At 43.2% G+C, this 23,827-nt stretch overlaps 1 protein-coding gene across 2 annotated transcripts in view; it reads left to right on the top strand.

Annotated features, from left to right (window-relative positions):
- The window catches only part of ENTPD1 (ectonucleoside triphosphate diphosphohydrolase 1), a 99,999-nt gene that overhangs the window by 51,593 nt on the left and 24,579 nt on the right, over window positions 1–23,827 (top strand). For both annotated transcript variants that reach the window (XM_013975163.2, XM_005698264.3), the window contains exons 2-4: window positions 5,032–5,159; window positions 18,606–18,723; window positions 21,807–21,957. In XM_013975163.2, the coding sequence (XP_013830617.1) occupies window positions 5,032–5,159; window positions 18,606–18,723; window positions 21,807–21,957 (397 nt within the window). The remainder of the gene's footprint in view (window positions 1–5,031; window positions 5,160–18,605; window positions 18,724–21,806; window positions 21,958–23,827) is intronic.

The raw sequence follows: 23,827 nt of genomic DNA, 5'->3' as shown, positions 1-23,827 counted from the left end.
TATACAATACATACTTTTTTAAAAAATATTCTTTTCCAGTATAGTTTATCCCAGGAGACTAGATGTGGTTCCCTGCACTATGCAATAAGACCTTGTTATTATCGATTCTAAATGTGACACTTTGCTGCTGCTAACCCCAGACTCCCAAACCGTCACTGTCCTTTCTCCCCTCCTCCTTGAAACCACAAGTCTGTTCTCTGTGAGTCTGTTTCTGTTTTGTAGATGGGTTCATTTCTGCCATATTTTATATTCCATGTGAAAGTGATATCATATGGTATTAGTCTTTCTCTTTCTTCCTTCCTTAGTAAGATAATCTCTAATTCTATTCATGTTGCTACAAATGGCATTATTTTGTTCTTTTGTATGGCTCAGTAATATTCCATTATATATACCACATCTTCATTATCCATTCATCTATTGATGGACATTTAGGTTGCTTCCACATGTTGGTTATTGTAAATAGTGCTGCAATGAATATTGGAGTGCATTTATCTTTTTGAAATATGGTTTTCTCTGGATTATATACCCAAGAGTAGGATTGTGGGATCCTCAGTTCAGTTCAGTTCAGTCATTCAGTTGTGTTCGACTCTTTGTGACCCCATGGAATGCAGCACGCCAGGCCTGCCTGTCCATCACCAAATCCCAGAGATTACTCAAACTCATGTCCATTGAGTTGGTGATGCCATCCAACCATCTCAGCCTCTGTTGTCCCCTTCTCCTCCTACCCTCAATCTTTCCCAGGATCAGGGTCTTTTCAAATGAGTCAGCTCTTCGCATCAGGTGGCCAAAGTATTGGAGTTTCAGCTTCAACATCAGTCCGTCCAAAGAATATCCAGACTGATTTCCTTTAGGATGGACTGGTTGGATCTCCTTGCAGTCCAAGGACTCTCAAGAGTCTTCTCCAAAACCACAGTTCAAAAGCATCAATTCTTCAGTGCTCAGCTTTCTATATAGTCCAACTCTTACATCCATATATGAGTACTAGAAAAACCATAGTTTTGACTAGACAGACCTTTATTGGCAAAGTAATGTCTCTGCTTTTTAATGTGCTGTTTAGGTTGGTCATAGCTTTTCTTCCAAGGAGTAAATGTCTTTTAATTTCATGGCTGCAGTCACCATCTGCGGTGATTTTGGAGCCCAGAAAAATAAAGTCAGCCACTGTTTCCCCATCTATTTGCTATGAAGTGATGGGACTGGATGCCATGATCTTTGTTATCTGAATGTTGAGCTTTGAGCCAACTTTTTCACTCTCCTCTTTCACTTTCATCAAGAGGTCCTTTAGTTCTTCTTCACTTTTTGCCATAAGGGTGGTGTCATCTGCATATCTGAGGTTATTGATATTTCTCCCAGCAATCTTGATTCCAGCTTGCGCTTCCTCCAGCCCAGCGTTTCTCATGATGTACTCTGCATATGAGTTAAATAAGCAGCGTGACAATATACAGCCTTGATGTGCTTCTTTTCTTATTTAGAATCAGTCTGTTGTTCCATGTCCAGTTCTAACTGTTGCTTCCTGACCTGCATACAGACTTCTCAGGAGGCAGGTCAGGTGGTCTGGCATTCCCATCTCTTGCAGAATTTTCCACAGTTTATTGTGATCCACACAGTCAAAGGCTTTGGCATAGTCAATAAAATAGAAGTAGATACTTTTCTGGAACTCTCTTGCTTTTTTGATAATCCAGCAGATGTTGGCAATTTGATCTCTGATTCCTCTGCCTTTTCTGAAACCAGCTTGAACATCTGGAACTTCACGGTTCACGTATTGCTGAAGCCTGGCTTGGAGAATTTTGAGCATTACTTTATTAGCATGTGAGATGAGTGCAATTGTGTGGTAGTTTGAGCATTCTTTGGCATTGCCTTTCTTTGAGATTGGAATGAAAACTGACCTTCTCCAGTCCTGTGACCACTGCTGAGTTTTCCAAATTTGCTGGCATATTGAGTGGAGCACTTTCATAGCATCATCTTTTGGGATTTGAAATAGCTCAACTGGAATTCCATCACCTCCACTAGCTTTGTTTGTAGTGATGCTTCCTAAGGCCCACTTGACTTCACATTCCACGATGTCTGGCTCTAAGTGAGTGATCACACCAGTGATTATCTGGGTTGTGAAGACCTTTTTTGTATACTTCTGTGTATTCTTGCCACCTCTTCTTAATACCTCCTGCTTCTTTTTGGTCCATACCATTTCTGTCCTTTATTGAGACCGTCTTTGCGTGAAATGTTCCCTTGGTATCTCTAATTTTCTTGAAGAGATCTCTAGTCTTTCCCATTCTATTGTTTTCCTCTATTTCTTTGCACTGATCATTGAGGAAGGCTTTCTTATCTCTCCTTCCTATTCTTTGGAACTCTGCATTCAAATGGGTATATCTTTCCTTTTCTCCTTTGTTTTGTCTTCTCTTCTTTTCACAGCTATTTGTAAGGCTTCCTCAGACACCCATTTTGCTTTCTTGCATTTCTTTTTCTTGGGGATGGTCTTGCTCCCCATGTAATTCTATTTTTATTTTTCTGCAGAACCTCCATACTGTTCTCCATAGTCGCTGCACCAAGTCATATTTCCACCCTCAGTGTAGGAGGGTTCCCTGGAAAAGTACACTTTCAACTGTTCAGTGATAATAATGGTTTAGTAAATATTTTCATTTGAAAAAGGAAGAAACAGATTCACTTCAAGCTATTTACCATCTCACGGCTTTTTCAGCTTGTGCTTCCTTTTCTTGAAATGTTATTTCTCCTTCTCATTACTGGTGTTTTCTCACCTTTAAGGTCTAAGCTTAAATGTCGTCTTCTCAGAGAGCCTTTCCTGACCCTTAGTCTCATCTCCCCACCCCATCTCTGCTGCAAGTCACTCTATAACATTTCTTGGTTTGAATTTCTCCTCCACACTTTTCATGACCTGAAGTCCTTTTCTGCAGACTTCTTTTCTGACTTATCTATCTTCCCAACTAGATGCCAATTCCAACGAGTAGGGACCTTTTTGGTCATTTTCATTGGATTAGCACCCAAATGGATGAAAGGAAATGAAATAATCAAAATTGTCATATTTACAGAAACAAAAGAATAGGTAAACCTTTTGAACAGTTTGAGGGAGTATTCACAATTCTGTTATAGTAGAATTATTGTTGCAGTGTGCAATTTTTAGATTAGATTTGTAGTTTTTCATCTAAAACACGTGCTGCTTATAAGCTGTGTTTGTCAGTATCACCACTTTGGGAACCAAGATAGGTAAAATTAGCTAAGGGGCTCTTTTCCAGATCTCACAGCCCTGGCAGCAAAAAGGACATTCCTGTCACAGTTGTATCAGGATGTTTTAGCTTCAAGGTATTTAAATCATCATTCTAATTGGATCAAAGCTTGAGTCTCATGAGAGGATCAGATCAGGATAAGTTGTTTCAGCAGCTCAAAATGCTTCAAGAACTCAAATTCTTTCCATCTCTCTGCTCTACCATCATTGGCTGGACCATGTCTGATGAAGAAGAGAGAATGCTTCCTTTCTTTTCCTAGACTTGTCCCAGCAGTCTTCCTCCAGGGTCTCACAGGCTGTTTTGGGGGTATGTGCCCACTGTTGAACCAGTTACTGGAGAGGGAAGGAGATTATGCAGAACAGTTAGCCCCTTCCCAGGAGGTGTATGAGGTGCTTGGGGGAGCGGCAGGCATCTGAACAAAACTGAGATTCCTTTGGGAAGAGAGGAGGGGGACATTTCATTTATTGTGTATTTCATTCATTGTTCCTTTGTTTGGAAGAAGTAAATAATGGTGTTGCTAGAACTTCCCCCCTAAGTTTTGTACTGTTTGACTTGATGAAAACAGACTGATTCAAGGTTCTAGAGGTAGGTGCAGGCTGGAGACCCAAGCAATCACCACCCTTTGGATTAAGTCCAAGCTTGTGCTCACGAGCTCAAGGAGGAGATCCTGTGTTGGCGTAGCTGCCGCTGCTGAGCAAGAGGGAAAGAGGAGGAGGGGACTCAAGTTCCTCTTTCAGTTGCTTTAATCCCTTGCCTTCTGTCTTAGAGAAGTGCAAACTATTTTGGAGAGCCCATCTCATTTCCACATGCTTTTTTTTTTTCTTTGACGTGACCCCGTCCTTCTTCCCCAAAGGCTTAGGAAAAAGTTTGGGGATAGTTTGGGAAGCTAGAGTGGAAGGATGAGAGTTCACCACTGCCGCAGGCTCTGTTTATCCTGCTCAAAGTAAATTTGCCCGTTATAGAATTCTCCTTCTGGAACTTTTTTTATGGCCTGTGATGATGAAAGTATTTACAAGATAGATAAAATAATACAAATGATGAAATCTTTAAAACTCCACAGCCCCTATGTTATTACCTACAGTTATTTAACATGTAAGGGTGGTTGAAGTTGAAGGTCAAGCCAGGAAATGTCATGAAGCAGAGGGACTTTGTTGTTTGTTTGGTGATACTTTCTGAATACTTTTTAATATTGTGCTCATATTTTGGTAGATTTTAAAAATGAGGAAGGCCATCTTTGCTTTAACCTTGATAGATCTGTGTGCAGTAGTGAAGTGAAGTCGCTCAGTCGTGTCCGACTCTTTGCAACCCCATGGACTGCAGCCCACCAGGCTCCTCTGTCCATGGGATTTTCCAGGCAATAGTCCTGGAGTGGATTGCCATTTCCTTCTCCAGGGGATCTTCCCAACCCAGGAATAGAACCCGGGTCTCCCGCATCGTAGACAGACGCTTTATGGTCTGAGCCACCAGGGAAGTCCATATAGGTAGATCTATATGACCCAGTAAACAAGCTGCCCGTTTGGGATTTTCCCTTCTTGTCACTTCTCATCACTGACCTAATTCTGCCCATTCTCCTTACCATAGCCACTCACTCAGTTTTGGCCGTCATCACAGTACAGACACATACTTTTGTTTTTTAACTTTTACCCAATTACTTTGCAAGTGCCTCTTGGATAAAGTTCACCTTTTATCTTCTTTGCTGTCTCCAGAAAGCCAGCACAAGACCATACAGAAAGGGGAGGAAAACCAATGTCTGGTCATCTCTTACTGATGTTTTCTCTTCTTCTTTTGATTTTAGAATCTGAACTGAAGGTATTTTGCTCTAAAAACATACTGAGCATCCTTGGTTTCTCCTGCATCATCGCTGTGATAGCGTTGCTCGCTCTGGGGCTGACCCAGAACAAAGCACTGCCAGAAAATGTTAAGGTAACTCAAACCCCTGAGTATGTGTGTGTGTGTACATGTGTTTTAGGGTCCCTGGATGGGGCAGAGGGAAAGGGGAGTTATGGTAAATCAGAGCAGTAGGAGTTGAGGTTCTGGAAGCCCAGGAGCAAGTCAGTCTCCATTGAACTAGGTGAGTAAAATGGTAGCGGATGCTTATTCTGGAGGAGAGAATGCCTTGGATCAATTAGGGGTGGAAAGATAATTGTCTTTACGATTGTTCAGCAAGCTGATTAAATCTGTATTCTAACAGAGACAAATGCTTTATTCACCACATCCAGATCTGTGATATACTGTGTTGGTTTCCATAACTCTAGTACTGTCTCTGCTTCCTACTGTTTGTTTCCTTGTGGAAACAATGAACTCTTTGTTTACTGAACACTGCATTCTTTGTTCTTACTCCATTATTATCACTATCACCAAAATAATAAACTTTACTAGACAGCTCTGTATGAAGCACTTTGGAAGTCAAAGATTCTGGCGAAGGCTTGTTCCTCATCTCTAAAATATTAAAAAGAAATCAATTTAAAGATCAATTTTTTTAAAAGCCCCTGGAGACCACATACATGTATTGAATATAGTAACTTGAAATGAACGCATGGATGTATAGATTTCTTGTGAAATTTCCACATTTGAAGAGCTAGTGTGTGTGTGTGTGTGTGTGTGTGTGTGTGTGTGTGTATCATTAAAAATAATTAGGGTCATTAACTCTGCTGTGATTTATTTCTGCTTCCTTTCAAATTAATCAAAGTTCAATTTCAAAGACATGAATACCTCACTAATACCTTGTAATATGTTCATTATTTAGGCCATTAATTTAAAAACATACAGTAAGTTTAAGTTTTTATTGTAAATACATTGATTTTAAACTTTCATTTGAATTATAGTTAATAAATCTTCAAGGGCCCAGAGACCAGTGTGCTAATAAACACATACATATGTGTGGGCAGTGACATATTATGGAAACCCTGAAATACATATGCAGAAGTATATATATTTTTGCATTTGAATATACTAAACTTTGAGCCTGGAAAGATGGGTGCATATGCCAGGCCTCTGAAACTACTGCCACTTACTCAAATCATTTGCTCTATAGCAGAGGCCTGGATGTTACACTGGCATCTGTTTGCCACACACATTCAACTCAGTGGGGCTGTGCACAGCAGTCCCTTTGTCAGCACTGAAGGCTGATACTATCTCACTGTCAATGGTCTCTTGACTTTAAATATTCAGTGATGCTGGCTCTCTTGGCTAAACTTCACTCAAAATTGAAGCCTCATGACATCTTGGTTGTGCTATTTGTTTACCAGCTCCAAAAGTATGTGATTGCCTTCTTGATTTGACCTTTTTATATGTCCATTATTGCATCATTGGTGAGGGAGGTGGCTTAGGAGGCAAAATCCATGACAGACTCAGGCTCTGTGTTCTCAGTGAATACTTGTGGTCATGGATGACTTTTTGTCATTCATGATGGTTGTCTTCAAGACTGTTGTGATTCTGTGTTATTGTGTTGGCCTGGAAAAATGGAACAAGGTCTTTGTCATCTAAAGTGAATCTTTATAGTAGTATGATTGGCCCAATCCCACTAGGACCCTCTGAAGAGCTGTGGAGAAAGCACTTCTGAATTACTGCTCTAGGGATTTATCCCTGCGTTCTCATCCCTGTTGGTCAAGGGTTGCCCCAGAGGTTAGCTCCTTGGCACTTCCAGGTTTACGCATATGTCAGAGGGGCTGTGTGGGACTACGAGGTAGTAGGAGAGAAGACTCTGTGAAGAAATAGAGAGGTAAGATACAGGTTGAGCTAGAAAAATGCTGATCAAAAGCATGAAGTGGCCACCAAAGTTATCTGAAGCATCACTGTTCTGATACCCTTTTGTAGGAGAGAGAGTTGTTTGTACACATAATTTCAGAACAACAGAGACATGTGAATATAGGTGTAGTGCTACAGCTGCCCAGAGGAAGGAGTCACCAGTTGTGCCTGGTCATGTGAAGACTTCACGGAGGAGGTGGCCTTGGGGCCAAGTAATGAAGAACACTAAGGAGTCTGACAGGAGGTGAGCTAGGACATTTTCTGGACAAAGGCCATACCATTTGTTGCAGAGTGGCAGCTGAAAATAAACAGATGATCCTGGGGAATCACCAACAGTTCATCATGGCTAGAATATTGAACATAGGGCAGGAAGGAATGGTGGGAGAGGAGACTTCCACCTGAGTATGCCTAGCTCAGTGATGGATATCTCATTCAGCTGTAGCAGTGCTCAAGATTGGCTCCTGGGGAGCTTTTTAAAAATACTCATTTCTGGACTCTACCCTGGGTCTGTTAGAATCTTTGGGGGTATGTTTAGAACCTTCCCAGGTGATTTTAATGGGCAGTCATGCTTGTCAACCACTGCTTATATTTCCAACAGGGTGTGTGTCCGTGTGCTCAGTGGTGTCTGACTGTTTGCGACCCACGGACTATAGCCTCGCAGACTCCTCTGTCCATGGAACTCTCCAGGAAGAATATTGGAGTGGGCTTCCATGCCCTCCTCTAGTAAATCTTCCCAAGCCGGGGATAGAGCCCGCGTCTCTTGTGTCTCCTGTGTTGGTGGGCAGATTCTTTACCACTGAGCTACCTGGGAAGCAAACAGGGAGGTGGGGCGCAGATTGTGTTTCTGAGATTCTTCTTGGCTGGAGAGCAGATAAGAAGAGAGATCAGGTAGGATATTCCTGTATCCATCACCAATTCCTAGAGCTTGCTAAAACTCATATCCATCAAGTCAGTGATGCCATCCAACCATCTCATCCTCTGTCGTCCCCTTCTCCTCCTGCCTTCAATCTTTCCCAGCATCTTTCCCAGCATCAGGGTCTTTTCTAGTGAGTCAGTTCTTTGCATCAGGTGGCCAAAGTATTGGAGTTTCAGCTTCAGCATCAGTCCTTCCAATGAATATTCAGGACTGATTTCCTTTAGGATGGACTGGTTGGAGCTCCTTGCTGTCCAAGGGACTCTCAAGAGTCTTCTTCAACACCACAGTTCAAAAGCATCCATTCTTCAGCACTCCGCTTTTTTTATAGTCCAACCCTCACATCCATACATGACTGCTGGAAAAACCATAGCTTTGACTAGACAGACCTTTGTTGGCAAAGTAATGTCTCTGCTTTTTAATATGCTGTCTAGGTTGGTCATAGCTTTTCTTCCAAGGAGCAAGCATATTTTAATTTCATGGCTGCAGTCACCATCTGCAGTTATTTTGGAGCTCCCCAAAATAAAGTTTCTCACTGTTTCTACTGTTTCCCCACCTATTTGCCATGAAGTGATGGGATCGGATGCCATAATCTTAGTGTTTTGAATGTTGACTTTTAAGCCAACTTTTTTACTCTCCTCTTTCATTTTCATCAAGAGGCTCTTTGATTCTTCTTTGCTTTCTGCCGTAAGGATGGTGTCATCTGAGTATCTGAGGTTATTGATATTTCTCCTGGCAATCTTGATTCCAGCTTGTATTTCATCCAAGCATGATGTACTGTGCATTTAAGTTAAATAATCAGGGTGACAATAAGTAGCCTTGACATACTCCTTTCCTAATTTATTTATTCATAATTATTTATCATTAGATTCTTTAGAGGACCTTTTAAGATAAAGATGGAACACCTTGGATGTCATGTTGAGAACAATCTCTCCATGCTTCTGTTTAAAGAGGGTGGTGGCCATATGCTTCTGAACGGGAAGGCTTTCGGCTGTCTCTACACATTTCCTGACTCTTCATCCCTGTCTTATTGTGGGGATCATTAATTCTGTCTGCTTGGAGTGCAACACAGCAGGGGCCATGGATTCATACCACCTGGGTTTAAACCTCAGCTCTGCTCTTATAGAGATAGGACATAACTTCTCTGAGCCTCAGTTTCTCCATTTGTAAGACAGAGCTGATCACTGCTATCTTGTAGATTACTGTAGGAGTTGAGTGGGATAAAGTAAACGCAGTGTGAAGTGCAGAACAGGATACTGGCCCACCACACACCCTTGTTGTTGGCAACTTACGTGTTATCATTATCATCTTTGCAGCCTGTCTGCCTGGTGACAAATCACCACTTATCTTTTCCCTGCCTCTTCCCATCTGACTTGCCCTCTTCTAGCCCAGTTCAGGTTAGCTCTCCAGTTCCAAAGATCCAGTCTTCTCATCTTCCTGCCTGATCCAGTTTGGGTTCAGCCTGGTTGGAAAGTGGTTGCCTCATGCCTGACCATATCTCACAAAACACAAGAACTCTCTTTTGTACTGATGGCTTTACTTGCCCAGCCACCCAGGTTGTAAGCATTCTGAGGCAAGGACTGGGTTTCATTCATCTTTGCATATATCAATATTGTCTTAACCTTTCACTCCATTCATTCATTTAATAAATAGTCGTTGACCATCTACCCTGCTTTAGGCCCTAGGACTACAGCAGTGAGCAAGACTGGCCAGGTCCTGATCCTCACAAAGCTATAGTCTAGCGGAAGAGACAATCATTAACTGAACTGTCAACAGAATAAATGTTAAATTACGGCCAGCACAGCATCTGACTGGGGTGGCCTCACAGAAGTTTGCTGACTCAGTGAGTAGAGTGGGCTCCCTGCTTGGATGTGAAGAGGATGTGAAGAAGGACAGAAGAATTTGTCAGTGTGGGAGGCAGGCCTCTGCCTCAGGATGCCCTCTGGGTCCTGGCTCCGCATCCTCATTCCCAGAGCCTACATAATTCAGACCTCCAGTGTGTAGGGCCCAGGAATCCACACACATAACAGGCATCCTGGGCCGTTCTCGTGACATTGAAGTCTGGGAACTGCTGCTGGGTAAATATGCAGTGACCACATTAAAGCAAACAAACTGGGACCTTAATATACTGAAGAATCATTATCTGTACCTAAATGTCCCCTGGGAAAGTGTTTTTGTCCTGTGGACCTGGTGGGGAGGTAGCTTTGAGGTCTGTTTGGCTCAACACTTCCTAAGTTGCCGTTGTCGACCTGTCAGGATATTGCTACAGCACAAGCACTGCACATTCTGGCACACACAGAGCCCCACACGTTTCTTTCTAAGGCACCAAACTGACCCTGTCCAAAGCCTACATTAAAACTTGCCACTTCCCTGCAATGCCAGACAGCTTTGATTTCAACCCCAGATCTGCCATTTGCTAGCTTTGAGACTTCTGGCAAGCAAATTCTCTCCGCACATCAGTTTCCTTATATGTAACATGGTGATAATAGCTACTTGGAAGATGGCTGTAAGGATTAAATGGAATAGGACTGCCAGCTCACTTATCAGAGTGCCCAGTGCATCAGAAGCTCTCAGTGGAGACCAGCTGTCCACACTGCTTTGGGGATGAGTTTAAGGAAAGGCCCTCAGCTCTTGGTGTGTTGTGTTCACTGAAGCCGGTGCTCCCAAGATTTCCAACTGCTGCTAACCTGTGCTGGGCATCTGCTTTTGTCACTGGGAACTAAAGTGTTATCTTTTAGGACAGCGCTTGTGATTTTTTCTTTTTTTTTAATGGAGAATTTGGAAGAATTTGCATCAATTTTCAACCTCAAATACTCTTGGAAAATAACTATAGTATTTTCATTCCACTGGGTTTAAAAACAAAACAACAAAAAGCAGCAGCACCTGGAGATGAGAGGTGGTGATGGCTATACAATAGTACGAATGTACTTAATGCCATACTGTGCACTTAAAAATAGTTAACCTGGTCAGTTGTAGGGTCTGTGTATTTTACCACAATTAAAAAATAAAAGTAATAGACAACAAAACTGCAGTTTGTATTAAAGGTCTAGTAACTCCAGCTAAAGAAAAAAGAAGAGAAGAAAATGGTCCCTAATTGTTTCCAGGTGCTTCCAGCATCCCTGTAGCTAATGCAGACCTGATTTGTTTACAGAGCACTGGAGTCATTCAAAAGGACAAGCTCTGTTTATTCTAAAGCGCTCACAGAAACAGAGCAATGAGGTTGCTGAAGTTACCGTTAAAACTACAGGGCTTTTAAGAAAGATTCTGAAGGACCAATATGTGTGAAGAAACCAAAAAGAGTTAATTCACGCTGTAGCCCATGTTACCTGACTTCTGGGGTTTTTGTTGTGGGGGAGGGATGGAACTCAGCCCAATGGTATTACTTTATATTAGACTGAATATTCACGTCTTTTAGAACTGGAAGGAGTTTAGGGACCATATAGTTCTAACTCCCCTCATTCGTTCATGTGACTCAGCAATTGTCTGTTGAATTCCTTCTTTGTACTTAACATATAATAGGATCTACCATGGTAGATACTGGATATACCATAGTAAGCAATGCAGACCTCCCCTAACATGGCTTAGAATCTAACAGGGAAGACAGATATTAATCAACTAGCCACATAAATATGTAATTACACATTGTTATAAGTACCGTCTTTAGAGGGAAAACACAGGCAATCCGAGGCATGGATTAAGAGGGTAGATTCAACTCTGAGAATGTCAAACAGGGCTGGGTCCCAGGTGAAGGGCTCTCGGGGCCAAGTCTCTGAAACAGAAATCTCATGGCCAGTGGGGAACTGAGAGTAGAATAGTATGAGGGCAGTTTTCTGAGCAAGGAGAGGGTTGAACATCCCAGTTCTGCCAAGTCACGGGTAGAAGCGCGTCATCTGATGTTCCAATTTTCTTTCTTTTCGCATTGAAGGAGACTTACTCAGAAGCTGGGTTTATGACATTTGCAGAGGTAGAATTATTTCCATCCTAAGATAAGATCTTGCCCCCTCCACATGGCCTCTAGTCTCCCTGAGCTCAGGCTTGTTGCCACCCTATCCCTGGATCTTCACCAAGGCTCCAACATTCGTGTCTCAAGAACCAACACCCTCTTTCTAGACCACTGCTTCTATTCACTCAACACAGCTCATCAAGACCAATTATCACTGATAAAATCACGTACACGACCAAAAACTAGCTTAAGATCAAGATTTACACAGTCTGATCACAACTATATAAACATTACCACGAATTGAAAAAGATCAGAAGGGAATAAAGGAACAGTGATGTCTAGTTGGTGAAATCGTAAATGTCTTTTTTCCTTTTCTCTTAATTTTCTAGATGCTATTTAATAAACTTGTAGTACTTTTAAAAAATGAAGTAATATTGAAAATAATATTAACAGGATGTCTGATCTCTAGCTCGCTACTCAAATCTTTGATTTTTCTTTGATGTGAAGGACATACAGGCTTTTAGAAATGTCTTAAATATGAGCTACAGAGACACACTGGGTAGAGTGATAACATGGCAAGCATTTCACAAAGCATTTCTATAGGGTGGATATTGTATTTAAAACATAATTCTGTTGTCACCGAGTCTGGGGGATGCCAGCTTAAACAAGGTTAAGCGGGTTTCTCCACTGTCAGACTTCTCTGAAGTAGTCACTACATAGTGGGTTCATGAGCCCAGGATGGGGAGCAAGCATTCCCCAAACTTCTGGGAAGCTTTCTTCACCCGGGTCCTTGCAGGCTTAGTGCTCTGGAAAATGCTGGTGTAAGGAAAGAGAACAAAAGCTGGTGGCTCCTGGGGTTCTAGATTGGTCAGGTGAGGCATAACTATTAAAGTACCCATTCAAGTCAAACTGCTCTGGAAATGAACTGTGGAAGTTCATTTCAGTTAGGGGAAATGAACTTCTAACTCTATAATGAGCCAGCGATGAACGGCAAATGAATATGCTTTTAGTGTTGCAACAATGAAAGGCAAACACCCCATATGTTCAAACCTAAGAATTTTCAGACAATCAAGCTTTACCTATCCATAAGACAGCCAGCGATGCCAATTTTGTGTGTGTGTGTGTGTGTGTGTGTGCAATCCATTTTGGAAGACAAAAAACATTTAGTACAATTCAACAGGTTAGCTGCTATATATATAAGGTGAAATGTATACGTCAATTCCTGTGTTAAAGTCTGTCTACCAGCTCTTCTCAAGCACTTGTCAAATGAAATGTGGTGAAAGTTTTCGTCTCTCAATCACCTCACTGTGTAAGGCCTTGGTGAAACAGGCTGATAGGAGCAAGCCTGGTCCCTCTGTTCTACTGGAAGAGTAACTTTCATGTCAACAGAGTAGACAGAATAGAACATCCTGATTCCAGAATAAGGCTGCTTGCGCTGCCTAGCCAGCCTTTATCATGTACTTCTGTGGTTAGGACACTTTCTGGCAGGAAGAATTCAGGGACCCTGCTAGGGAAAAGCAGGGTTTTCTGCCACGTAAGCCCTGAGGCTCTTTCTCCACACTGGGAGGTTTCCCATGAGTTCAAAGGTCCCATATCTCAGTTAGATTCCTCTCTGTGCACAGAGGTCACCACCTTAGGCGATTCTTAGGAGTCTGTGCCGTTTTCTTCATCACCATGCCCAAAACCAGCATGCCGGCCCTTTCCTTTGTAAGGGTGTAATGCTGGTCACCATAGGGAAGTCCCACTGTGCAAAAGGGGGCAGAGAACATTGTGGAGGTTATGGAAGGTCAGGGAGGCTCACACAGCAGGACAGTGGCACTCCCTGGTGGCGAAATGGAAGAAAACTCGACACCTCAACAAGCTTGACATTTAGCTCTCCGCAGTGGTTCCTGGTGACTCAGACGGTAAAGCGTCTGTCTACAATGTGGGAGACCTGGGTTTGATCCCTGGGTCAGGAAGATCCACTGGAGAAGGAAATGGCAATCCACTCCAGTACTATTGCCTGGAAAATCCCATGGACAGAGGAGCCTGCTAGGCTACAGTCCATGGGGTCGCAAAGAGTCGGACATGACTGAGCGACCTTCCCTTCCTTAGTGGTTCAGGTACTCTTACCTGGAAAATCCCATGGACAGAGGAGCCTGGTGGGCTGCAGTCCATGGGGTCGCTAAGAGTCGGACACGACTGAGCGACTTCACTTTCACTTTTCACTTTCATGCATTGGAGAAGGAAATGGCAACCCACTCCAGTGTTCTTGCTTGAAGAATCCCAGGGACGGGGGAGCCTGGTGGGCTGCCGTCTGTGAGGTTGCACAGAGTCGGACATGACTGAAGCGACTTAACAGCAGCAGCAGCAGCAGTGGTTCAGGGAGGTCAGTTAATTCTAATTCTTCTTTTCTCCCTGGAGGCTCTTAGGTTCTTCCCAGGTGATAAGACAATACGAGGCGATAGATCTAAAACTGCTGACTTAAGCAGTATCAAGCGGCAGACCACACTGTGAGGGCCGCAGCTCAGATGGGCAGCAAAGTGTGACTCAAGTGAGTGGCTGGCTCACACTTGAGAAGCACCTCCTTGGTTTCTCATCCTTTACTTCCCTTTCCCTTCCATTTACTTTGCTTGATGTTTCTTTCTAGGATAGGGGTGACAAATAAAAGGTACCCGAGCCACCATAATCTCCTCACAAGCCTGTGGCAGACATTGATAACCATGTCATTTATTTTCCTGATTAAACCCAGGGGCGTCACCAAAGATGAGTATTAATCGCTCAAAATGGGCATTGGGCAGTCTGCTTGTGTGCTAAGTTGCTTCAGTCTTGTCCAACTCTTGGTTACCCCACGGACTGTAGCCCACCAGCCTCCCTTGTTCATGAAAATTCTCCAGGCAAGAATACTGGAGCGGGTTGCCATGCCCTCCTCCAGGGGATCTTCCCGACTGAGGCGTTGAATCCACATCTCATATCTCCTGCATTGGCAGGTGGGTTCTTTACCACTAGTGCCACATGGGAAGCCCAGTGGGCAATCTACTCCTGGGAGATACCTGAAATAAATGGGTGCTGAGGCCCACAAAATGTTTTTCACATTTGGAAACCCCTCCAATGTCCAACAGTGGAATGAATAAACATACAGTGCATGCATATAATGAAGCACAGAAGCGACGAGGGACAAGCTATGGGTACTCACAGCCTGAATGCATCTTAGAGACTTGTGGAATGAAAGACGTTAGACATCGGGGTGCACACGGTGTGAGCCCATTTACTGCCGTTCCAAACAGGCAGAACTTCTCCATGGTGACAGACGTCAAGACTGGCTTCCTGCGGGGGAAGCTGGCTGAGAGGGACACTGAAAACGACCTGGGGGCTAGAAAATGTTGCATACCTAAATCAAATCCCTTATGTTTACACAGTGGAAGTGACAAATCGATTTAAGGGACTACATCTGATAGACAGAGTGCCTGAACAGCTATGGACAGAGGTTTGTGACATTGTACAGGAGACAGGGATCAAGACCATCCTCAAGAAAAAGAAATGCAAAAAAGCAAAACGGCTGTCTGAGGAGGCCTTACAAATAGCTGTGAAAAGAAGAGAAGTGAATAGCAAAGGAGAAAAGGAAAGATATAAGCATTTGAATGCAGAGTTCCAAAGTATAGCAAGGAGAGATAAGAACGCCTTCCTCAGCGATCAATGCAAAGAAATAGAGGAAAACAACAGAATGGGAAAGACTGGAGAATGGGAGAGACTGGAGAAGGCAATGGCACCCCACTCCAGTACTCCTGCCTGGAAAATCCCATGGACAGAGGAGCCTGGTAGGCTGCAGTCCATGGGGTTACGAAGAGTTGGACACTACTGAGCGACTTCACTTTCACGCATTGGAGAAGGAAATGGCAACCCACTCCAGTGTTCTTGCCTGAAGAATCCCAGGGACGGGGGAGCCTGGTGGGCTGCCGTCTATGGGGTCGCACAGAGTCAGACACGACTGAACCAACTTAGCAGCAGCAGCAGAGATCTCTTCAAGAAAATTAGAGATACCAAGAGAATATTTCATGCAAAGATGGGCTCGATAAAGGACAGAAATGGTATGGACCTAACAGAAGCAGAAGATATTAAGAAGAGGTGGCAAGAATACACAGAAGAACTGTACAAAAAAAGATCTTCAACTCAGATAATCATGATGGTATAATCACTCACCTAGAGCTAGACATCCTGGAATGTGAAGTCAAATGGGCCTTAGAAAGCATCACTACGAACAAAGCTAGTGGAGGTGATGGAATTCCAGTTGAAGCTATTTCAAATCCTGAAAGATGATGCTGTGAAAGTGCTGCACTCAATATGCCAGCAGATTTGGAAAACTCAGCAGTGGCCACAGGACTGGAAAAGGTCAGTTTTCATTCCAATCCCAAAGAAAGGCAATGCCAAAGAATGCTCAAACTACCACACAATTGCACTCATCTCACATGCTAGTAAAGTAATGCTCAAAATTCTCCAAGCCAGGCTTCAGCAATACGTGAACCGTGAACTCCCAGATGTTCAAGCTGGTTTTAGAAAAGGCAGAGGAATCAGAGATCAAATTGCCAACATCTGCTGGATCATGGAAAAAGCAAGAGAGCTCCAGAAAAACATCTATTTCTGCTTTCTTGACTATGCCAAAGCCTTTGACTGTGTGAATCACAATAAACTGTGGAAAATTCTGAAAGAGATGGGAATACCAGACCACCTGACCTGCCTCTTGAGAAATCTGTATGCAGGTCAGGAAGCAACAGTTAGAACTGGACATGGAACAACAGACTGGTTCCAAATAGGAAAAAGAGTATGTCAAGGCTGTATATTGTCACCCTGCTTATTTAACTTATATGCAGAGTACATCATGAGAAATGCTGGACTGGAAGAAGCACAAACTGGAATCAAGATTGCCAGGAGAGATCTCAATAACCTCAGATATGCAGATGACACCACCCTTATGGCAGAAAGTGAAGAGGAACTAAAGAGCCTCTTGATGAAAGTGAAAGAGGAGAGTGAAGAAGTTGGCTCAACATTCAGAAAACAAAGATCATGGCATCCAGTCCCATCACTTCATGGCAAATAGATGGGGAAACAGTAGAAACAGTGAGAAACTTTATTTTTGGGGGTTCCAAAATCACTGCAGATGGTGATTGCAGCCATGAAATTAAAAGACGCTTGCTCCTTGGAAGGAAAGTTATAACCAACCTAGACAGCATATTAAAAAGCAAAGACATTACTTTGCCAACAAAGGTCTGTCTAGTCGAGGCTGTGATTTTCCAGTAGTCATGTATGGATGTGAGAGTTGGACTATAAAGAAAGCTGAGCGCTGAAGAATTGATGCTTTTGAACTGTGGTATTGGAGAAGACTCTTGAGGGTCCTTGGACTGCAAGGAGACCCAACCAGTCCATCCTAAAGGAGATCAGTCCTAAATATTCATTGGAAGGACTGATGTTGAAGCTGAAACTCCAATACTTTGGCCACCTGATGTGAAGAGCTGACTCATTTGAAAAGACCCTGATGCTGGGAAAGATTGAAGGCAGGAGGAGAAGAGGACGACAGAGGATGAGATGGTTGCATGGCATCACTGACTCAATGGACATGAGTTTGGGTGGGCTCTGGGAGTTGGTGATGGACGGGGAAGCCTGGCGTGCTGGAGCTCATGGGGTCGCAGAGAGTCAGACACGACTGAATGACTGAACTGACCTTCATCTTGGTGGTGGTTTATATGGATGTGCGTACGTGCAAAAATTCATCAGGACACTTTGCTATAGTCATCCCTGTTTAGAAGTCCTTTCAATGGGGCGCCAGTTGGAAAACTATTGTCCTATACCTTGCTCCTCTGTTCCTCTGTATTAGAAACACAAGGCCTTAGTTAGGTCTAACTCTGATCCAAATCCAGGCTCCGTCACCTAATCACTCTGAATCTTGAGGAAATTACTTAACCTCTTTGTACTCTCTTTTCTCATCTGTATATTGGGGATGAGAACAGTATGTACTTTATAGCACTGAAGGTTAAGTCAGACAATTCTTATAGAATACTCCTCACAACACTTGCTGGTGCATTTCCCATCCCCGTGAAATATGAAGAGGCAACTTTCTGTTCTGGCCACCTCATTCTTTCTCATATTGTCTTCTTACCCTTCCTCCTCCACCCTCTTCCTTTGCGTTATTCTTCTTTCCATGCCTTCTATGCTTAAGAGCCAAAATCATGAAATCAAAGTACAAATCTTTTAAAATTTATTGAATACAATTTGTAGCTATATTTGTAATAAAAAAACAGGTACATTTAATATTTTCGATATCTCTCTTCCAGACCTCATACATACTAGACCAATCAAATCACAAATCTGGGAGCCAGACACTAGCAGCAGTAGCCTTTGAAACTCTTCAGATGATTGTCACATGATTCCAGGCTTGGGAACTGCTGGATTAATTGCTTTCTATTCCCTTTCTATTGTCTCAGCTACTTCAGTATACTGATCACCTGAGAAGCTTCCAATGGCAGGCCCCTCCTTGGGTAAAGGCTGGATGTCGCTAACGTGCAGCCAGCACTGAGAGCCACAGTTCTAGAGAGACTGGTGTGTTGGTCGATCTTGTGATCAGCACAACTCCAGGCACTCACTCCCCTAGCACCCAACCCACCCTCACCATGAGTTGAAATACTTTCTCCTCCTGTTTCTGAAAGCCCCTGTCTTTTGTGTCCTTTCTGTTGCAAGCTCAATGTGGAGAAGAATGATGTAACGCTGACAAGTTCTCGGTTTGTTTTGCCCTCAGTTTGGGATTGTGCTGGATGCGGGCTCCTCTCACACGAGTTTGTACATCTATAGATGGCCGGCAGAGAAGGAGAATGACACGGGGGTGGTGACTCAGATAGAAGAATGCAAGCTGAAAGGTAAGACGAAGAAAAAGGGGCCGGGAGAGAGTGGGCACAAGAGAACAAGAGGCATGTGAAAAGTGAAACACACGAGGAAAAGGGAAGTCAGGTGAGAACGTAGTGGAGCTGCTACTGTTGCTATTTTATAAATAATGTATTATCATTATAAAATAGTATTGGAATCAGTCCTTAATGATAAAGCCCTTGAAAAATATACTTTAGAATAATTGGGTAATAGCTCCCGTCAACAGGACACTTCTGTGTGCTGTGCACCAAGTACTGAAAATGCGTTATCTCATCCTCACAATCTCCCTGTAAGGAATGTATTCCCATTTTTTTTTTTTTTCCAATGAGGGCACTGATGTTTCAAGAAGTTATGCCACTTGTTTAAGGTTACTTGAGCTAGTAAGTGATGGAACTGGAGCTCAAACTGAGATCTCCAATTTAACTAAACCCTTATCGGTCATCTCATTAGCAAATATCTCCTCCTATTCAGTAGGCTGGCTTTTCGTTTTGTTGGTGGTTTCCTTTGCTGGGCAAAGACATGCACAACTTTAAACCCACGTGTTAGATAGTGGTTCTCAAATTTGAGCCTGCATCAGAACCACAGATGCCTGCTCTCACCCCAGAGTTTCTGGGTCAGTAGGTCTGAGACAAGGTCTGAGAGTTTGCATTTCTAACAAGGTCCCAGGTGATGCTGATGCTGCTGGTCCAGAGAACTGCTGCTCTCAGTCTTTGTCCTCTAATTTGAGGCTTGGAAGAAATTTCTAAAAGCCTTTAGCTTCTGTATAGGCAGGCAAATCATAGATCCTGAGGGCTGCAAAAAAGACCCTGTGGATCACTGAAATCGTGTTTTACAGAAAAGGAAGCAAAAAATCTGAAAGTCTAGTGACTTGCGAGTAGGAACAGACCTAGGGAAAGAATCTCGCCTCCTAGTACAACTCCAGGCTCCCTGCTGCTCGAAGTCACTGCATTGCATGCTGAGCTTTTTCCTAGTCAGTTTTCTTTCCAGGTCACAAAACAAGACAGAGTTGTTGACAACAGCTCCCTCTGCTCCCTCCCATCCAACACTCCAGCAGGCACTGAATGTTACCACGTGGCACTGTCATCTTCGGACTCCTCTCTTGGCCTTTGGAGCCAGGGACCTACTGTTTAGTTTTAGTCAGACAGGTTACCTACGCCCCAGAAGATAATTGACTTTTCATAGTTTGTCAGGAAAGCTGTAAATAGGAGGTGTTTCTAAGACAGCGAGTCATGGTATCCAGTGCCTGATGTCCTCAGTTTGGTCTCATAAATTCTGAGATAGTATTTCAAACATTTCTTAAAACCCGAATCCCTCGTTTTATTGACTTCTATTTAATTATTCATTGCCTTCCATTTCTGAAAGTCGTGTTGCTGTGTTAACCTCGCAGCTATCTATGGAGATTTATCCCATGCATATTTGGTCTAATAAATGCAGTAATTTTCCCTTCTCAAAAGAGAGAGAGGGAGAGAGTTCTCTAATCAAATATTTAAACAGAAAGAAAGGTTGAGTTGAGAGCCACCAGTTACTGAAAGCCAGACTTTTTGGAATCAAAACAGTTAGCTGGTAACTTGGAGCTGATTTTTCTTATTACAGTGAAGTGGACAGGCTGTTTAAAATTTGGCGAATGATACTGGTGAATGATATGGGTGAGATAGAGGCCTCCCAGGTGGCTAGGTGGTAAAGAATCCTTCTGCCAGTGCAGGAGATGCAGGTTCAATTCCTGGGTTGGGAAGATCCCCTGTAGAAGGAAATGGCAACCCACTCCAGTATTCCTGCCTGGGGAGTCCCATAGACAGAGGAGCCTAGCGGGCTACAGTTCATGGGTCACAAAGAGTCAGATACCACTTCACAACTAAACAATAGCAGCAGCATGGATAAGATCTGGATACTTACTGTTAAAGCAAATCCTCATTATAAAGCATTGAAAATGTGCATTTTTAGCTTAAAATGAGCCAAAATTGTTGTGCTAACTTTAAAAAATTTAAGGAATCTTGGCTCTAATCCTCTCCATAGCAACAGTTTAAAAGGCTCTAAAACTGGATAAACAGTTTTGCAAGGCAGTCAGGATATCAGAATGGGAAAATTGCTGAGGAATCATGAATACTATTCCTGTTTTTTCTAACGAAGGAAGAAATTTTGCTTCAGAAATTTTAGGGGACTGGCCACAATTATATAGCCAGTTAGTAGCCATTCCTATCTTTTCAGTAAAAGCCCATGTGCCTGGTGCATATTTTAATTTTTCTTCCTTTAAAAAAATTTTTTTAAATACAAATTAATTAATTTTAACTGGAGGCTAATTACTTTACAATATTGTATTGGTTTTGCCATACATCAGCATGAATCCGCCACGGATGTACACGTGTTCCCCATCCTGAACCCCCCTCCCACCTCCCTCCCCGCACCATCTCTCTAGCTCAGTCGGTAGAACATGAGACTCTTAATTTTTATTCTAAATGTTACCTTTCACCTTTCTGGTCTTCTAGGAATTAGTGTTTTTAACTACAGCTTTGTGGAAGTAATGTCATAAAGCAGCTATATATAGAGTAGTTATCTATAAGATCCCCATTAAAATCTGAGAGCCTGTTTTTAGGAAGGTTATGTCATTGAATGTGAAAATTGCACCACCCAGTGGCAAAATTATTGAACAGCAAACAAAACCAGCTCGAGGTGTGACAATAAATCCTACCAAGGTTAGATTCAGTGAGTTATCCTTTAAGTACCAAAACCTAATGTTGTTGTTTAGTTGCTAAGTCACATCTGACTTGCGACCGCATGGACTGTAGCCTGTCAGGCTCCTCTGTCCATGTGATTTCCCAGGCAAGAATACTGGAATGAGTTGCCTTTTCTTTTTCCAGGGGATCGTTCCAACTCAGGGATCAAACCTGGGTCTCCTGCTTGGCAGATGAATTCTTTACCACTGAGACACCTGGGAAGCCCACCAAAACCTAATAAATATCAAAAAAAGAAATTATCTGCTTGCATTTTCTCAGAAAACATCACTATTTTCTCTAATAATGTGATGATATGTCCTTTACTTTTAAAAACGATTCTCATCTGCTTCTACATCTTTCTCTAGGTCCTGGAATCTCAAGCTTTGCTAAAAAATTAAATGAAATTCATGTCTATATGACTGCATGCATGGAAAGAGCCAGGAAAGTGATTCCATCAATCCAGCACACAGAAACACCTGTTTACCTGGGAGCCACGGCCGGCATGCGGTTGCTCAGGTATGGCAGCCTGTAGGGACTGAGCGCGGCTGGGAGTTGGGCTTGGTTGCACTAGAGCCTCTGAACTATGAGCAAATGCCACACTACTTCTTAACACAATTCTAGAGATGCTAAACATCCACACCGAAGAAAGAAAATGTCAGTGAACAGATAATATTCCCAAAGTCTTTGAATGTATAATAATGGGAGTTTACACATGTAAAAAAAAAAAAAAAAGCCCTCGTGCTGATCTCCCCACAGGGAGTTCAAGGGAGTGATGGCACAAAGAAAGATTGAGCCTGTATACTCTGATATTTGGGGTAACAGATTTAGCCATTCCATATCTGGGAGGAGGAGACCCAGAGGAGATCACAGATGTCCCAAGACACAAATTGTCCCAGCACAGCATTACTGATCACCACTTAGCACCTATCGGCTTAATTTTTCATTTGTTTGTTCACTCATTGATTCAGTGCGTAGTGACCACCTCCTCTGTCCCAGGACATGGGAATAGACTATTCATCTCCCAAGATCCGAGTTTTGATACAGGTGGCCAATTCTTTGCTAGAGGAGTGCTCAGAGCTGCTACAGGAACATACCTGTCCCTGCCAAGGATGGGAGGAGATCAAGAAGACTCACCAGAGGAGGAGTACATGAACCAAATCATCGAGGGCTTGTTGGAGGTTGGGAGAAGGGCATCACAGGCCAAGGAGATGTTATGTATTCCATAACCTATGTTTGCTACTGCTACTGCTAAGTCGCTTCAGTCGTGTCCGACTCTGTGTGACCCCATAGACGGCAGCCCAGCAGGCTCCCCCATCCCTGGGATTCTCCAGGCAAGAACACTGGTGTGGGTTGCCATTTCCTTATCCAATGCATGAAAGTGAAAAGTGAAAGTGAAGTCGCTCAGTCAGGTCCGACTCTTAGCAACCCCATGGACTGCAGCCTACCAGGCTCCTCCGTCCATGGGATTTTCCAGGCAAGAGTACTGGAGTGGGGTGCCATTGCCTTCTCTGATAACCTATGTTTATTGGACACCTATTACATGTGAGGCACAAGTCCCTCCTTTTCCTGGATCTTGTATTCTAATCACTGTACCCAAGAGGGATATGTGAGAGACCAGGGCCTGTTCAGAGGACTATAGATAGTTCTGCACAAATGGAACACAGGGTGCATAGGGTAAATATCAATAGTGACAATAATAGTGGTAGAAGCTTGTATTTGTTGGGCCTTTTCTAGGTTCTCAGCACCATGTTACGGAGGTAACTCTATACAGTAAGAGGTACCATTAGCTATTCTTAACCAGATTAAGAAAGCTGTGGTGCACAGATGTTAAGAAACTCACCAAAGGTCACTCATCTGGCAAGTGGTAGAGCCAGATTCTGAGTGGGATTCCAAGAGGGCAAGGTTCAAATCACAGTGTGCCTCATGGGCCATGCCAAGGAGATTGGAGTTTATCTGGGAAATAATGGGAACCCACGAAAGGATGCTTCACAACCGGTGACACTCAGTTACCCAGTCGAGTCTGACTCTTCACGACCCCATGGCCTGTGGCATGCCAGGCCTCCCTGGCCTTCACCATCTCCCGGAGCTTGCCCAAGTTCATTATCATTGCATTGGTGATGCCGTCCAGTCATCTCATCCTCTGATACCCTCTTCTCCTTCTGCCCTCAATCTTTCCAAGCATCAGGGACTTTTCCAATGAGTAGTCTGTTAGCATCAGATGACCAAAATACTGGAGCTCCAGCTTCAGCATCACTCCTTCCAGTGAATATTCATTTTATCTCCCTTACGTTTAACTGGGTGAATCTCCTTGCTGTCCAAGGGACTTTCAGGACTCTTCTCCAGCACCACAGTTCGAAGGCATCAATTCTTTGGTTTTCTGTTTTCT

The sequence above is a fragment of the Capra hircus genome, chromosome 26 (assembly GCF_001704415.2).
Source record: "Capra hircus breed San Clemente chromosome 26, ASM170441v1, whole genome shotgun sequence".
Lineage (NCBI taxonomy): Eukaryota > Metazoa > Chordata > Mammalia > Artiodactyla > Bovidae > Capra > Capra hircus.
Note: the sequence above shows the minus strand (reverse complement) of the source record. Positions and strands in the feature narration are given on the sequence as shown.